This window comes from Thermobia domestica, chromosome 5 (assembly GCF_964235325.1).
Source record: "Thermobia domestica chromosome 5, izTheDome1.hap1.1, whole genome shotgun sequence".
Taxonomy (NCBI): Eukaryota; Metazoa; Arthropoda; class Insecta; order Zygentoma; family Lepismatidae; genus Thermobia; species Thermobia domestica.
Window position 1 is genome coordinate 37,038,425 of NC_137458.1, and position 17,823 is coordinate 37,056,247.

Here is a 17,823-nt window from a genome sequence, read left to right on the forward strand (position 1 = left end):
TTGCTATTAATAGTAAACATAGTAGTAAGCTATGGTTTCTGCAATATTTTTAAAAGAATGCCAATAAAGTGGTGGCAATATCCAAACACCCTCAGATGGCAAAAGAACACACACCATCATTTATGTAACTTACACACTGAACATTATACTAACCTTCACATCAAACATTATACATGACGCCAACCAGATGAATCATTTTCTCACGTGCAGAAACAAATCTGTATCAAGGTTGACACTACTGGGCCTCACATCAAACCTTATACAAAATGAAATCAACCTCATATAGACAACAATCCTGCAAAAATAAACGTAAAGGTGACGACGAAAGAACTGTTAAAACTACATAAGCAATGTTCTGAAAAAGAATAGTTGTGTTCGGTCAAAATGAAAGCAAAATAATGTATACTTTCACAATCTGTATTATGCTTCTTTCCTTCGTCCATTATGCGTCTTTGCAGCACGAGGTTCAGGTTTATTTCTGTTGAGTAACATTATTGAAATATCATGTTAAATTATAAATCCATGTCTCACACAACATTGGTGTTGAATATATACGCCATACTCCAGTCTATTGAGATTAGTATCTTATCTCAACATAGAAAGCAACACTTTTCCTGAGTTCCTTGGTGAATATACTATGCGACCTGGCAGATCAGCATCCAATTAGTTTACCATTAACCACAGTTTGATGTTGAAGTTGAGCGTCCCGTTTCAGCACGAAGTTTTACATGAGACACTGACCTGTAGAATCCGAACAGTAATGCGTTCAGTGTTTGTAAGGTCTTCCACTGGGAATCGACCACGACCCTAGGCGCACCAAAGACGTACACCACTAGACAAGCGTCAAGGGCTAAGCAAACTTTTAAATTATCAGATTTCAGGAAAGAAAGAAATATAAATTAAATCCTAGAACCACTGCTACACAGGGTGCGAAATACTGAGGATGGCCATTCCCACACTTCAAAATTTTGGAAGAAAATTCATCCTCAATAATTTACTGGAGAGATAAGGTGACATCGACACTGTCAGAAGTATTCAAACTATTTACAGTAAATCTGTGCAGTTAGTGGACAACCTAGTGGATAAGCATTATCCCTAACCTTACATATATCAATAATTTTGGATGTTCAATATATGAAATCTTCATTTCAAAACTTTCCAGTGCATTTTTTTTTTTTTTTTTACTTATTTATTTACTCCTATCTCTCCCCGATCATAACTGTTATGATTTCGCATCCTGCTGCTACATAATTGAAATAAATTATCCCTACATTCTACGCAATAACTGATATAAGGTTCCATGAAAACAATCAGCTTGTATTACAATGTTATTTATTGAACTTATTTACATATTTTGTATTATTTCTAACTTATTTCCTTAATTGGGTTCCTCAACTTCAACGGTGTGACCTTCCACTACAGGTTTTGAATTTCTTCGTTCTCTGCAAAATAACGATCATAAATACGTACTGAAAAACATGTAATTGATTGCACAGTTAAAAGAAAACATTCATATTGTTTACCTTATAAATACGCTCTCATTAAAATACATTATTATTCTTTGAAGTAAGTGCCACACAAGGCAACAGAGTCTGGCACTCGTTTCTCACATCTGGTGATCCATGGCTTGGAAGCACTCCAAATATGATCTCTATAGCATTACGGTAGAATTTTTTATAGTGAATTAATATTCCCTAATCGAGCTCACCTATTGAGATGTTAGATTTGTAGTGTGACACTTCTTATTCAAAGTGTCTTGACTATGTCAAATACAATATAATTCATCTTCCCATACTGAAAATTAATAAAGTAATTTTAAACACTACTATACACAAACATTACCCAAACACTCTTTCGGTTTAGCGGCATCCCTTATATTCTACATTTTACGTTTTATAGCCTTATTTGATTAAATTTTGACGATCACTCATAAGAAACACTTGAAAGGAAAGAATCGCGTTTGTTACAATTACAACATACTCTCCCACAGTCTGATATTAAGTCTGTCTCGGGATCGCACGAATCTGTCTGGGTCATACAGGGTCAGGGATCTGACTACTTCGGGATTACGAGTCACGAAGTATGTTACTCGTTTCATCACTGGTACCACTGCATGGTATTTATTCACTTTACCTATTTCAATGTTCTAGTGCCAGTAAATTTTCAGTAAAGTTTTTTTTTTTTTTTTAATTTCCTAGCTGAAAATGTGCATTGTTCTGTGAGAGCATCAATTGAGATAAATCCAGAAAATGTCATATTGACTCACTCGGTACTGTTGTATAAGCACGGCGTTACGAAAAACAAACGAAGTAATCACTGATATAAGAAATCACTGACCGATGGAAGAACAAATATTTACTTATTTCTGTAATTTTTTCTCCATGCCTTGTATGAAATGCAATCTGATCTCACGATTCACAGGAAAGATAGGTCATAAGTGTGTGAACCTATATACCTTGTATTCTTCACGGAGCAACATAAATGACAGACGATGACTTACAAGGCGTTATCCTGCGTCACGTACAACAGAACGCATGGGAAAGTGTAGTTCGCAATTCACAGGAAAAGTGTAGAATTTACTAAAGTAGGCACCGTGTACACGGACAACTTCGTACAATTTTGCAACGAGTTTGGAACATACCTTAGAGGTTCAATGAAATATTTCTCTTTAAAAATAAAAAATAAAAAAGTTACTGGTGACTAATACGTAAAGAGGTGTTGAACAACAATTCACTGGAATTATTTGTGACAGTAAAACAAACGGATTTTAATCCTGAGCCTTACAGCGGAGGAATACATCTTTGCAACGTTTCATTCTTTCAAAACACAAGAATCACTCATAGGAAGACATGCATATTGCCTTCATCATACATATCAAATGAAGAAGGGATGACTCATTACCGTAAATGTAACACTAAGTTTATTTGACCCATATTCATGGAACGTCGTGTCGGAGTCATTAGCGTCGTTTCACAATTCATTATAGAGAAGTAATAAATACTCCTGCGACCTATCGACCTAGTTCTTTATATCCCATCTTTGAAAGCAGAAACATTTCTCAGTGTACATCGCACAAGGCAGGAAAATCACTTCATTTACTTCAATCCAGTCAAATTCTGAATGCATTTTAAGACCTATGTCTCCCTATTTATTTTCCTGGTAATTTGTTGTTCGAGTGTTTACGCATACGCATACTTTGGCGTGCTCCATCTTATTGAAATCTTTTTGTCTTTGGAGGGAAAAAACTACTCTTACTTTTTTAAATTTATTTTTTTATTGCTGCCACTGCTGAATGAAGTCTTTATCTTGTGGATAAAACATTAACCTTTATTTCTTGTTCAATTTTAGTGTTGATTACTTCTTTTTCATACTGAATGAAGTCTTATCTTCTCGAAAACTCGGGAATGTCTTTGTAAGAGAGAAATGTGCATTTACTATTATTTTGTCTTTTAATAAAATTTTCTAACTGCTGAAGTCTTTATCTTCTAGGAAAAAAAACTGTTTCTTGATTAGTTTTAATGTTATTTTACTTCTTTTCTATCTCCTGAATGAAACCGTATCTTCTGAGAAGGAAAAAAAAAAACTACAATACCATCTGTATCTTAATTAATTATAGTACTTTATTGCTTGTTTCTATACTAAACGAAATAATCTTATCGTCTGGAAGATTCTGCAATTGCATATTTCTCTATTACAATGGCATTGCAGAGTTTTCCAGAATGTAAGATGGTTTCATTTAGTATAGAAAAGAAGTAATTAACTCTAATCAATCAAGAAAGAGGGTGGTATTGTAGTTTTTCTCTCATGAGATGAGTTCGTTCAGTAGATAGAAAAGATGTAAAATAACACTAAAATTAGTCAAGAAAAAAAGAGGTTAGTTGCTTTCTGTTTTTCATGCAGCAGGTAGGAAATGTTTTTAGAAGGCAAATATAACAGTAAGTGCCTATCTCTCTATTACTCTGACATCACAGTTTTCAAAAAATGAAATTTCCTGCAGTATAGAAAAGAAGTAATCAACACCAAAATTAATCAAGGAATAAAAGTTATTCTTAAAAAAAAAAAAAAAAAAAAAAGATTTCATTCAGCAGATAGGAGTAATCAAAAAATAAAATTAACAGAGGTACTTTCTTCCAGAAGACAAGAAAATAAAAATGTAAACAGTAATGAATCTCAATTTTAGTTAAAATTTCCATCCTCCGAGGAAAGTAACAGGAAAGTTGCTAAATTATAAGGGATAATAAAATAATAAATACATACAAGGTAAACATTTCATCTCATTTCACTGTGTACTAATACATGAGTGCGTAAAAATGAACTCATCTCGCTATATAAAATACAAAGACCTAAGTGATTGAGTGACCGACCGATCTTTGCACAGACCAAATCGCTTAAGATAGACAAGTTAAATATGGACAGTACATGGGATTTGTTACGTAGGATACCACTAAGGAAGGATTTTTGCAAATTCGACAGGAAGGGGAAGAAAATAGGTGTGGGACGTATTTTTAAAATATGACCATATCTCCGAATTCCTTAAGGTTACAGACTTGAAATTTGATATTCGGATGTCTCATTTCAAATAATTTGACATATTTAAGCGGTTTTTGATATTTTAGTACAAAGGAAAAAAAGAAAAAAAAGGTGAGAAAGAAAAGAAAAGGAATGAGGATTACAATTATTATAAGATGTCGAAATCTCTGAATTTATGAAGGTTTGAAAAATGAAATTTGGTATTTTCATATTATTTAAAATAAGTAGATAAGAATTTAAGCGCTTTTGAAATATGCCTCGGAGGTAAGAAAGGGGGGTGGAAAGAAAAATGGATGGGGATTATAATTATTATAGTAAAGTATTTAATCCCTTAAGGTGAGAGATTTGAAGTTCAGTATTTCCATTTCTCATTTAAAATACTTTGCCACGTGTTTCGGCCCTTTTTTTCTTTTTTGACATGCTAGTAAAAAGGGAAAGAAACGATGTGGAGAGGAGAAAAAAAAGGTGGGGATTACAATTATTCTAATAAAATGTCGGTATCTCTAAATCTTTTAAGATTTGAAATATGGAAGTAACTTCTCATTTAAAATTATTACAAAAGCGTTTTATGATACATATCCTAGAAGGAAGAAAAAGGGAAGGATTACAATTATTATAATAAGATGTTCATATCTTGGGGTCCGGGAAACTAAGAGGCATTGAAACGGTGGAAATCTCTTTTTCCTCCAAATCCACAGAATTCTATGCATATGATATTGATCTAGTGACCTATAGATGTGAGAAATGTAGTGAATACAAAACGTATATGTAGAGAAGAACGCTTCCATGGACTAAGTTGCAGATCCCTAGCTTATTTAGCAATGGTAAGAACTTTCCGATCTCTCTCGTGATTGTAAGGAAAATAGGTAAAACTATACTTACCTACGCAGTAGTCTAGGCTCCGCCTGCTGCAGCCAAACACCCAATACTTCCTTCACCGTTTCTTCTGTTGCGACGGTGTACATCTTACGAACAGCAGCTGAAAAGAAAGATGGAATTTGAAGCAAATACTAGCGATTTTTATTCTTTAAAAAAAATGTCATTTGAAATAAATTTCCCTCTTAAATAGCTTTACGGAATTATGGTATGGTTTGTAAACATGGATACCTAGAGCTGAAACTAATTCCTATATTATTTTTCAAGTCACCTAAGCTAGGCCCCTATTTTGTGATTTTTAGGTAAGGGTACTATAGAAAGTTATCTTCCACCACACTTTTGGTATATTATATAATGGAAAAGTTACATTTTTCGATACAAGTGTAACAAGACTTTCTTCCGGTGCCCTTAGTGGTGATATGGTTTTGAGTCAACGTTTAAAGTCACCTTAAATAACACTACAAAAAACACATTAGGTTTTGGCTAACTTCGTTGTCACGAAAAATTGAAAGATGAAGACGACAGAAAGACGAAAGTTTGACTATTCGCCGTCTTGAAAGCCTGAAACTTTTCTCTTTTTATACTGGAATTATGGTAACTTCGAAAGCTATGTTCTTCTAGTGTTTTATCTGCGTTCCAGTGTTAGACAAAGAGCTCTGAAATTTTGCACCTTTAAAATATCGGCAGGGGAGACAGTTTGGCATACTATGTAATACTACCAGACTAACAGTGTTGCCAACCCAACAAAGTTATATTCGTGTGGTAGACAGTATCAAATTTACAGGTATACACGAAAAGTCTGGTGCAAAATTATACTTCACAGTAGTGATTCCTACACTGTACTTCAATTTAAATTCGTTGACACTATTGACTTTATTTAGCCCTGGAATCATTCCTACCTTGGAATTTTATTTGGTTTTAGATTTTCCGTACACCTTACAAATTCTTTTGAATGCTTTTTCAAGCAAAGATTTGTTTAAATATGTACTTTGCCAGTAAAGCTTTGTTTACAACATAGAGTGTTGGATCAGTTATTGAATTTCCTATACATTCTACACAGATGTTATATTCACCCAGTAAGGGTGAACACATTTACATATTTTACTACTTGACAGTAAAAGAATCCTAAAGTACTCAAAGCATACTTTATTCATGAAGAATTACTTCTGATTGCTTGGGACATACTAATATGAGAACACACGTCCAGTACGAGAGAAGTAAGACTTAATAATTAGCAAACTGGAATTTTGTATGGTTACTAGCATAAATAAATAAAAGAAGTTAAATATTTCAGTACAACTTTTCAAATCAACTTACTGTTGATCTTATTGCACATTTGGTTGGACCCAAAGGTGTGCTTTTTTGCTTCACGATCCTTGGTTTCCTGCCAGAGTAGGAGAATTCCATTGCGAGTTTGTCGCACAAAGTTCTTATTGCATTGTGAGCGAAACCTTATAAAATCCTTACCACCAAATGACAGTAATACTTTTACCTGAAAGAAAGGAAAGTATTTAGATCTAATGCATGCTGAAATCAAAAAGAAAAACAATATATATAAGGGTCCGTATTGTTATGTTTTTCTACCAGTGGAAAAAAAAAACGAAGCATGAATGAAACTAGATTAATTTTTAGATACCGTAATGTGAAGTGTGAAAAAAAAAGGGCGTGGGGTTCTGAGTTTCACGGAAGGCCGTATCAAATGGGCTACGTGACTGACAAAAACTGTTTGCCTGGGATTTATTTGGTAACTTTCAGCTTTATATCGGAATAGCGGTTATTTAAAAGGACCATTGTCCGTTTGAATTAGAAATATATATATATATATATATATATATATATGTGTGTGTGTGTGTGTGTGTGTGTGTGTGTTGTGTGTGTGTATGTATATGGAAATTACATACACTTTCAAAAGTAACAAGTAACAGTGGGTTAATCAGTGCTGCCAACAAGTAGTGTCAGAAAATAGCTAAATGACGCACAAAAACTAGCTAAAAATGGCTCAACTTACCTTAAATTATAGGTAACAGAATTTAGGAATAAAGAAACTAAATATTTGGTACTTTAAGTCTACTAGTTTACAAAGATGTTCTAATATTATTTATCTTTTGATATCCTCAAATCAAACAGTTTCACAATACAATTTGTTCCTTCATTGACTAGAAGTAATAAAATCTCTTGAATTATTTTCAACTTCTAATGCTGGGTATGGCTTGATAACACTATTGATCTATCACAAAAATATATACATGCACATGCACGCATCTCAACAAGAAAAACTCCACCCAAACTAAAAATACACTAGAAACTAATCAAACAAATTGACTATGGAGAAACCAGATCCAGGAATCCCAATTTACCGTGACGGATAGGTGAGACTGATAAAAGATATCTAATCTACTGTGACAATGTAAGTGCTGTTGTAAACAAAAGAATTAGAAAAATACCAAGATAAACTACTTTTTTTTTTTTTAGGTTTTTCATATTTTCTAAAAAAAAATGACTGCAAAAGATTTAATTGCCGCCTAAATGACTATATTAGCAAGTATGAATGGCAAGTTGACCAAAATTATAGTCCATAGCTAATGCACATGATAATGGCTAAATTGGCAAAAATGGAGTTGATGCTAACATTTAGTCAAAAGAGAGATGTTCCAAAAAGACGTAAATTAAAAGATATAACAAAGATTTGAAACCTGCTTCATAACTTGTACAGGTTTGATAGAATACTTACATATTTCTTTCCGAAGTTAGGTTCTTCAAGCTTTCTCTCAAATGTTTGAAAATCATTGAACGTTCGCAGAGGCAGAAGGCCAAGAAGTTCGGATTCTTCGTTTATGGACTCTGCTTTCACACTCACACCATTACTTAGAAGTGTGTCGATCTTCTTCTCGACGGAAGATACTCTTTCACTAAGGTCAGCTAAAGTAGATTGCATTTGGCCAAATACCATTCTGATATCTGCAATAAATTTTAGGAAATATTGTTTTGAAGGTGTTAATATAACTAGAAAATATATTATTTCACAAACCATTGAAACAATTAAATGTACATTCATGTTCAAAATGATTGTCGTATATCTATAACTGTCTTCTTGTAAGAATATAATTTGATAATGATTTTGCAGGATACTTTTAATACCGATACTATATGTATAATCGAGAAATGTATATTTGTGGAAAATTTTATAGGGAAAGAATTATAAGCACGTAAATTAGAATGAGTAAAACAAATGGAGTAAAACAAAGTTTTATTTTCGTTTTTTTGTTCTTATTTACTGCTCTTTTGACATGAAATTTTCCACATACATGTCTTTGCCGATTATGCACATACCAACATTATAAGAAATACAGGGTGAATTCGTTATCAAATTTTATTCCTACAACAACATGTTTATAGACATGCGACAATAATTTTGGACATGGGTGTACGTTTGTGGTGGACGAACACCGTGTGCGTAGATTTTCTCAGGGTTCTACCGTTCCCCTCCACTTTCTTCAGTTTATTATTTAATTCATTCTCATCATCACCGTCTCCTTTAGGCTGCCCCGCATAACCGTGGGACAAAACTCAAAGATTTTATTTAAATATGATTTCGCTGTTCATTTAATCAGAAATCTTGGGGGGAAAAGTGGGGAACAATTAGGAAGACGTGTGTAGAAGACCACTACGTTGCAGAATTATGACCAGGTCATTAGAGTATGACGTCATTCATCAGCACTGCGGAAGGAAAGGGTTGATTGCTCAGAGGTAGAACGTTGCCTTTTGGTGCGACGGATCTTTGGTTCAATCTCCGGCCTTATGAGTTTATGATGGACAATATCATATTCGTGAGGGTTTTCCCGTTCTCATGCCACTAATTCCTTCATAATCAATCACTATCATTAGTCATCCGTGTATCTTAACATTAACCCTAGGAAGACTAAACTATAATTGGTCACGTGAAAGACTAAGGGGGGTCAATTTTGCTCGTGGTTGTAAATTCCAATTTTAACCCTATTAATGTATTTTAAAGTTATTTAATGACTGCTACTAATAAATGTGAGTTGTAAAATTATTTTAAGACTTGTGAAATTTTATTTTAATAGGAAATATTACAAGTCCCAGTACAGACTACTACCGCATTTGGTTAGCAGACATGAAGTAGCTTGAAATACAATTCGCCTGTGTAGACAAGTTACTATACTAAACCTGAGAGTATTACGTTTGCTCAATGTATAAAAGTAGATTATGTTAATTTAGTTATCCATTCAAAGAATAGATAAGTTTACATGATCCTTTCAAAGTAAAACTGTACTCCTCTTAACACTTCTAAGTTGCTAAAAAAAAAATGTACTTAGTCTCCTGCGCTAAAAAAAAAAAACTACCACAATAATGTGCTTTCTAATAAAACTAAATTTAAGTTTAGATTACAGAAGAAAATACAAAAAAATTCAAACGTTGTAAAATTCATTTGTTCGGGCAAAGAGAAAAAGAAAGTGCGGGCAAATTTGACCCACCTTCGTCTTTCTATGGTTAAGGACATAACAGCGGGGTTATGAAGAACGGGACCTACAGCTTAAAGTGAGATCCGAACCACTACTCAGTTTGCACTCGAGAGATATTGTTCTTCATTTGAACTCGAAACCAGAATCCCTTGATAACAAAGTCGATAAATCCACAGACCCATCATCCACGAAGGTCAACTGATAGAAATACGTTGCAGTGATCTTGCATACTTGTGAATATTTTAGGAGCCACTTAAGAACCAAAAGGGAAAGAACTGCAAAATGGAATCACTCTATAGTTATACACATTAAATCAACGGACAATTTTAAAAGACTATATAGTACAGAAGATCTAATTTAGTCAGTCAGAAATATAGGCTTAATTTAATTTGCTAATCAATACAGGAAGTGACTAATAGTTCTAGACCATTCATACTATCTTTCTAAATAAAACTTTTTATTATTATTATTATTATTATTATTATTATTATTATTATTATTATTAACAAACCAGTCAAACCTAATAGAAATCTCTGTTTCGTCGATCTACTTTCCAATGTTATAAATTTAGACACTTAATCAGCTTCTGTGGAAAAGTTTTGTTGACCATCTGCTAGTGTGACAGCGCACTACAGGCAGTTCGGCGGGAACTCCAAACTTGATAAAATAAAATCACAATTAAAGAGACAAGTTAAAAAAGTATTTTTCACAAATCCCACCCAAACTCAACTTGTGGACTATCATGCCTTCGACAAGGAAAATTCAAGCTTAACCAATGCTGAAGGAGTAGACTGCTGAATAATTTATGATGTAATGGCAAATTATTTGCAGAACTAGTTGACATATGACCTCTAGTTTGAGCGAGTTGCGTTCATTTCTCGAGATTGCGACCTTGTTCAATCGAATCATCAGCCTCAAATTACCTTTACTCTTAAAAAAAGGGGACAACGGTTAATCCACTTTAAACTAAGGTAAACGTATTTAAAAAAAAAAAAAAAAAAAAAACTGGTGTAAAGCAAACATTCCGGTTTAAGTGGAAAAAAAGTTTAAAAAAAAACGGTTTTGGCCAATCCTGAAAAAAAGCGTTATTTCTTTATTACATCCGTTCAGATTGCAAATATTTTTCTGAGATTTTAGAACCAGATTTCATTCACCTGGTAGAAAAAAAAAGTAAACAAAAGCACTAAAATCAATTAAGAGACAGAAGTTACTGTTTTTAGAGGATAAAAAGATAAAAATGTAAGCAACGAAAAACCTAGTTTTCTTCAAACTTACACCCTCGACTTCTTACCTAACAAACTTCAAACTAATATGCCAACTTATTTTCGCGTAATAATCCATTTTGAATTATTATTAATATCTAATAAGTAATTTTTCGAAATTCATCGTTCTTTTACCCTAAACCCAAAAGTCCATACCCGATCGAACCTTTCCTTGCACTTATTGTAAAGCGATGAAATGAGCGATATCACTTAATCTAAGATTGATGAAGTGTACCTTAGAATAAGTAATTGTTACTAAATAAAGTCGGACATAAGTATTTATATTCTTCAATTTTGCCCCCAACCTCCGAATAAATATGGAAGAACATAAGGAACGAAAGATAAGCATGATGCATTCTAAAATGAGTGAAATGTCCAGGCTTGCTTGCTGCATTTAAATATCATCCGTACCTATTCTTGGGGAAGCCACATCAGTTAAAAGTTTTGGTGTATCGGTGAAAGCTAAAACAAGAAAGCTTAGGCAATGTATTAATTCAAAGCAGTTTTCTCCTCGATTGTAGAGATAAAACGTAATTTTCATTACTTTAGCGGACGGCTCTCCAAATTTAAATCGATTTTGTTGATTTTTTCACTAGATTTGGGGCACTACTTTACAAACGCTTCACGAACCACAGCTGAGCGAGCGGAGGGGATTAGAAGCCCCGTAGGACTCGTTTTTTCCCCTTATCTTTTAAGTTACACACGATTGGCATTGCAGCCATTGTAGACTGTCATTTTCCAAAACTTAACATACAAATACTGGCATTTCGTTCCTTGCTTGTATTCAACCGCCTTCCGCCCTGGCAAATAGCTCCACCATAACATACTTACTTTCCCATGTATACTCATTTGCACATACAATTTATTGAGTTTAAAACACTTACATTATCATTTAACTACCTTCATTATTAATATGGGGTTAACTTTAGCAGATGGCTCTACCTAATTAAATAAATTATTTTAATGTGTTTAGACTTCATAAATCGTATCCGTTATATAGAATCCTACGAAATGGAAAATTAAGCATATTATGGTGGATCTAATTGACAAGGCGGTAGGCAGACGAATACAAGCAAGGAATGAGATGGCAGTAAGTACATATGAAGCTTTGGAAAATGACCGTCTGCAATGGTTGCAATGCCAAACGCGTGTAACTTAAAAAGTAGGGGGAAAAAAACGAGCCCTGCGGGGCATCTATTCCCCTTCGCTCGCTCAGCTATGCTACGTAAAGTGTTATGTAACGGCATATTTTTTGAAGTGGGGGGGCAATATTTTGCTTAAATTTTGTACTTTCTTGGTATATATTTTGTATTTTTTTATGGTTTAGGTAGGTTAAGTTAGTTTGGGTTAGTTTAGGTTAGGCTGGGTTAAGATACTTGGGTATTACTCGAGCAGATGGTTCTACCAAATGTTCACACATTGCATTTCCCGGTTCCTTTTTGTAGAATATCCACTAAATGAGAAGCTTGTGCATAAACCACGAACCAACTTGTGCTAGGTGGCCACAAAAAAAGCACGAATGCCATCTAACCGAGTCAGGGCAGGGGTGTAGCTGGGAGTCCCGAGCGGAGCGAGGGGATGCGTCCGTAGAGAGCAGGCATGTCAGCGACGGAGGACATGCACATAAACGAGGAAAGTGGAAAAATACATAAAATATCCGCAATAATTTTTACATGGTGATTTTACCTGAATTCGTACTATCTTCCTATATTTTCTGTTTTTGATGATTTAGGTTAGGTTTGGTTAGTTATGTTAGTAATTACGGTTACGTAACACCAACTCATTTCTCATGTTGTGCAAAGTCACCAGTCCCGCCAGCAGACCCATAGTTCCAGTATGATCCGATAGGTGCAGCACCGAATCGAATATAGTCGGATAGAAGCGAACGACCTACTGTATACATTTTTTTAATTCATGGACGATGCGCTACTTTCTCACCAAATTTAGTTGAGATCCAACCAATAGTTGCCGAGAAATAAAAGACCACATACAGTCCCACATCACCTGGTAGGAACATATAAGCTTCCGTACACTTACACGTGCATCTAATAATACACACACATACAATCATTATTGTATGCATTTTTATGCCGTTGAATATACATGAAAAGCTACTTTTCACTATATTTTATCGTTCTAGCTCGCAATATTTTACCATGTGCAATAATAACAATATTACAAAGTACAGTGAAACCTGTCTTTAGTGAAATCGAGGAGGACTCTCAAAAATTTCCGTTAAAGTCAGGTTTCCGCTTAATAGAGATAGATTTTTCCTTTAAAAAAAAAGAATACAATTCAATTTCATGTCATTCGATTATCTAAGGTAGTTTAGCAACCCATTCATCAAATAATGTTTCACCATTTACATCACATGATTCGCCACAAAATTCGAAAAAAAAAAAAAAAAACTACCTGATGTCTTTTGCGTAAACTTTCTAACTATACATTGTATGCTTTGAATTCAGTTATACCAGTTTTTCAGCTTCCGCTTTAGCGTATTCCTCTAATATAGGGCCCGTCAGTTTCCTTAACTTCTCTTTCTACTTTCCCATTACTGCAGTTTTATGTTTCCATTACTGCAGTTTTCTCACCCCTTTAAAATTTCCATTTTTTTTTTCTTTAGAATCTCGTACACCTGAGTTTTACCGACACGGAACATCTTCATGACTTACTTTAGATTCAATTATCTCGTTCACTAGCATGAATACTTTTACCCTTGTTTTACAAGCCGTAATGACTGCTGCGAACCAATGTAAAAATGTAAGTTTAGAGCTGTATTGGTAAAAGTTTTATTGTAAGGTGATTGACCAGGCGTAAAACCGAGAGCTGAGAAGGTTAAGGACAACAATAAACAGGAATTACTGTATATTTCTGAGTATTGGTGGGTCATGGTTATGAGATTTCAGAATCATACCTGCTGAGAGCAAGGGAAAGAGAGTATCAGAAAGCGCAAATGAGAAACAATGGCATAATTCTCTCAAATGTTCTGCAATTAATTTTTGCTTCAGACCAAGATGCATTTCGTTTAAAACGTTGCGCGGTATACTTCAGGACAGAAGAGTTTTCTCTGGAATTATGAAAGTCCTCTGAATCCTTCACTGCTTATCTTAACGACACGTGATAGAGGTTATAACTCCTGCTTTGTTGCTTCAATTCCTTTTTTCCAGAATCTTGTTTTGTTAATTTACTCTCATTTTTGTCGGCTGTCGCTAGTCGCTATACAATCGGAACAGAAGTACGCCTACAAAGAAGACTAACAGCTGACATGCTCCGTCGGACTAGCCGAAAATTATGGGGGCTGAATATGAATACTGGTTGGGGAAGGTCAACACTGTCCAGAAAGATTTAACAAAACATCGAAGAATTTATCGCAGACAGTCCTCTCACAAGATGCCTAAAAAATTTCTAAACGCTGTAGTCCGGAACTCAGAGTTTTCCGTTAAGGGTTTATTTTGCTTTCCGTTGTCCGCATAACACAGTTTCTGCTTAATGAAGGGACTTTTACATGTTTTCTTCTCCAGACTTCATGGGTCCGTGAAATATTCCCGTTTAAGACAGTTTTCCGTTTAATAAAAGATCCTTTGAAGGCAGGTTTTACTGTATTATTTTAGTCAATATTTTAATAATACTTATTTTTACTAGTAACAGAAACCATTTTGTTCCGGTAATTAATTACTACTAGTTATGATACCGTTAAGTTAGAAATTCCTGGGAATAACCTATACAATAATAAGGCTAACGTTATTGATACATACTATATTTCAGTCAATCTTTTCTTAACGTTATTTAGCGATAACAGAAAGTATTTCGTTCTTCTAATTCGTCACTATATAGTTATCCGAAAAGTATTGTAACATTATTGTTTCATAACAAATATAAAAGTTATAAATGGTACATAACGAAAAAAATAACAAATATATTGCTATACTTGGTTGGATTTCCATCATTTTCGTTATTTTAGCGTTAAGTTAAATCAGCAAGCCTTGGGAATAACCTATAGAGTAATAACGTTATTACAATATACTATATACCTATCAATCTCTTCATAAGGTTATTTAGTGATAACAGAAAGTAGTTTGATCCTACTAACTAGACGTTACCATTATAGTTATCTGATAAGTATAGTAACATTATTGTTTCGTAACAAATATATGAAGTTACAATTGGTACATAACGCATTGTGTTAACAAATATATTACGTTACTTCTGTCTATTTCGTTATGTTACAGTTATGTTAAGTTAGCAAGCCCTGCCCTCCGTTATAAAATTATAATCGCGTATCGCCGCTGCAAAAGGGTGTATTTGCACTCCATCACCTCAAATAGGTTTGGCTATATTTTAGCTCATTTTTAATGAGTTGGGATATAATATTGTTATTATATGATTTCACTATGATATTATTGATTTTTTTGCTTTTCTTTCATTTTTATTTGGCTATGGTTATATATAGACAACTATGCACGGACTCAATGGCTTATAATAAAGTAATCTAACATAATAAAAAAAGTACATTTATTATTTTCCTTTATATTTTTAGTCTGTCTTAGTCCTTCATAAAGAGTGTAGGAAAGGTTCTAGAACTTTGGTTCCATTGGAAGTACGAGGGGTATTTTCGTGAAAAATAAGTTGTTATTTTTTAATGTAAATCAATTTTCATTGTTTAATATATAGCAATAACCTACATGAATTAATCTTATTTTGAGTAATTCTCTACAAAGAACTTATTTATGCTCTTGTACTTCTAATGGAAGCCAGCGTTCTAGAACCTTTTCAACTGTGTGCATTAAGTTAACTGGGGCCTCAAGGAAGCAGTCGTGACAGAATAGGTATGCATGGTCGTGCAGGAAGATGTACTGACCACACATTTAGCACTGATTCCGGTCCTTCTTACGGCCACAGGGCTCACACCTCTAATACTTTGTCTTCTTCGCTGCAGGAGCAGTTGTTGAACTACTGGGACCAGGCGCGAATTTCTGCAGTCTCTGCTGCAGGGGATTCGGAAGGTATCTCCAAAGTTCATCTTGGATAAGGTCAAGGGCGAGAGTCTTGAGAAAGTGTCGACATCCTAGGTTTTTTTCGTGTTGGAAAAGTAGATTATGTGGACATTGATTGCGGCAACATTGAGTAAAGAGAAGAAGATCCCTAGTAGCCATCTTCTGCAGATTCTGCTAACGTCATAACTACCACAGGGCTGGTCCACGGTGGGAACGCCTCCTTTGGTGGTAGTGTAATAAGTAATTATCTCAGGCTTTTTCTTGTCTCCGATCGAGTCGTCGATGTCTTGTCATCAATGTGAGGAGTGAAGAGAAAAGTCATGATCTTTCCTTTTTGGGCACGTAAGACACGAAAATCATCCGGTTTCCAAACCCAAATGTGCTGCTGTGGACTGGACGGGCACTGTTGTTGGAGAACAGTGGCCTCATCTGTCTGAAGGAGTACAGCTATTTTAAACTCAGAATGTTCTATCGAGAAAGATCCTAGCCAGATCTAGAACTTTATTAAAAGCAAAACAGCATTTGTGTTGGGGAAATGGAAAAGGCTGAAAGTGCCAAAAAAATAAAAAATCGATTTTTTGCATGGAATGTGTTGTAAACGACATCGCCAATAACCTAGAGAAGGTCCAAAGTGACAGAAAATTTCCTACTAGTTTCTAGAGCAGTCGCAAGGATACATTTTTAAAGGATAAAGTACAGTTTTAGGAATTTTTAATTGAATACTGGAAATTTTACTTTGTGGCACTTTCAGCCTTTTCCATTTTCATTACACATTTGTCATCAAACTCCCTTACATACAATGATCATGATATCCAACATGTCAATGAAATAGCACAGGCATTTGCGCATTATTTCCATTCAGTGTACAACAATGTACCCGCCACATACAATGTTGGCTCTTTTCTCGCTAATCGAACCGAATGTAATATATTAGACAACTTTGAAATAGATGAAATAAAACTCGAAGAAATAGAAAATGCTATACAAGCGTTGAAACCAAAAGCATCTTGTAGCCCTGAAAACATTCCCTCTTATGTTGTGAAAGGTTGCAGTGATATATTTAAATATCCACTTCGCACTATATTTCTATTAGAACAAACACTTTCCCAGATAAATGGAAAGAAAGTTTAGTCTGTCATTACCAAAATCTGGAAACAAAAGAGAAATAGAAAATTTCAGGACAATTGTTATTCTATCGCCCTTTGCAAAAATTCTTGAAGGTATATTATATGCGCGAATTTTAAATCAGGTAAAACCTGTCTTTTCAACTTATCAACACGGCTTATTACGTAATAGATCTACTTCGACAAACTTATCAATTTTAACAAATTTTATAGTAACAGAATTAGATAAAGGCGGTCAAGTAGATGTCGTTTATACTGATTTTAGCAAGGCATTTTACGTCGTTGATCATGTCTTGTTACTGAAAGTAGCATCTCTGAATTTTTCGAAACAAGCAATGGAGTATCTTGTAAAATACTTGCATAACTGAAAACAATATGTTTCATACAAAGGATTTGTTACTGAAAAATTTAATACTCTATCCGGAGTCCCTCAGGGATCTAATCTAAGTCCCATGTTGTTCCTTCTTGTTATTAATGATATTCCTCTATGTATTAAAACTTCTCAAGTTTTTCTCTTTGCCGATGATCTCAAATTATACACCAAAGTAAGTTC

The 17,823-nt window shown here is 34.3% G+C and overlaps 1 protein-coding gene across 1 annotated transcript; it reads right to left on the reverse strand.

Annotated features, from left to right (window-relative positions):
* Nucleotides 1-1,315: 1,315 nt before the first annotated feature.
* On the reverse strand, nt 1,316-9,349 carry LOC145685865 (uncharacterized). The gene is made up of 4 exons (XM_081758524.1): nt 8,138-9,349; nt 6,724-6,898; nt 5,413-5,509; nt 1,316-1,442 (listed from the first exon to the last, which is right to left on the reverse strand). The coding sequence occupies exons 1-4, from the start codon at nt 8,459-8,461 to the stop codon at nt 1,379-1,381; spliced, it is 660 nt and encodes a 219-aa protein (XP_081614650.1). The 5' UTR covers nt 8,462-9,349; the 3' UTR covers nt 1,316-1,378.
* Between the last annotated feature and the right edge of the window lie 8,474 nt (nt 9,350-17,823).

Coding starts and splice junctions, on each gene's coding strand:
- LOC145685865 (XM_081758524.1), bottom strand. CDS start 8,461: ATGAATGTACATTTAATTGTTTCAATGGTTTGTGAAATAATATATTTT. Junction 5,510..6,723: donor AATGTGCAATAAGATCAACA/GTAAGTTGATTT, acceptor CTTTCTTTTCAG/CTGCTGTTCGTAAGATGTAC. Junction 1,443..5,412: donor GAGCCTAGACTACTGCGTAG/GTAAGTATAGTT, acceptor GTTATTTTGCAG/AGAACGAAGAAATTCAAAAC.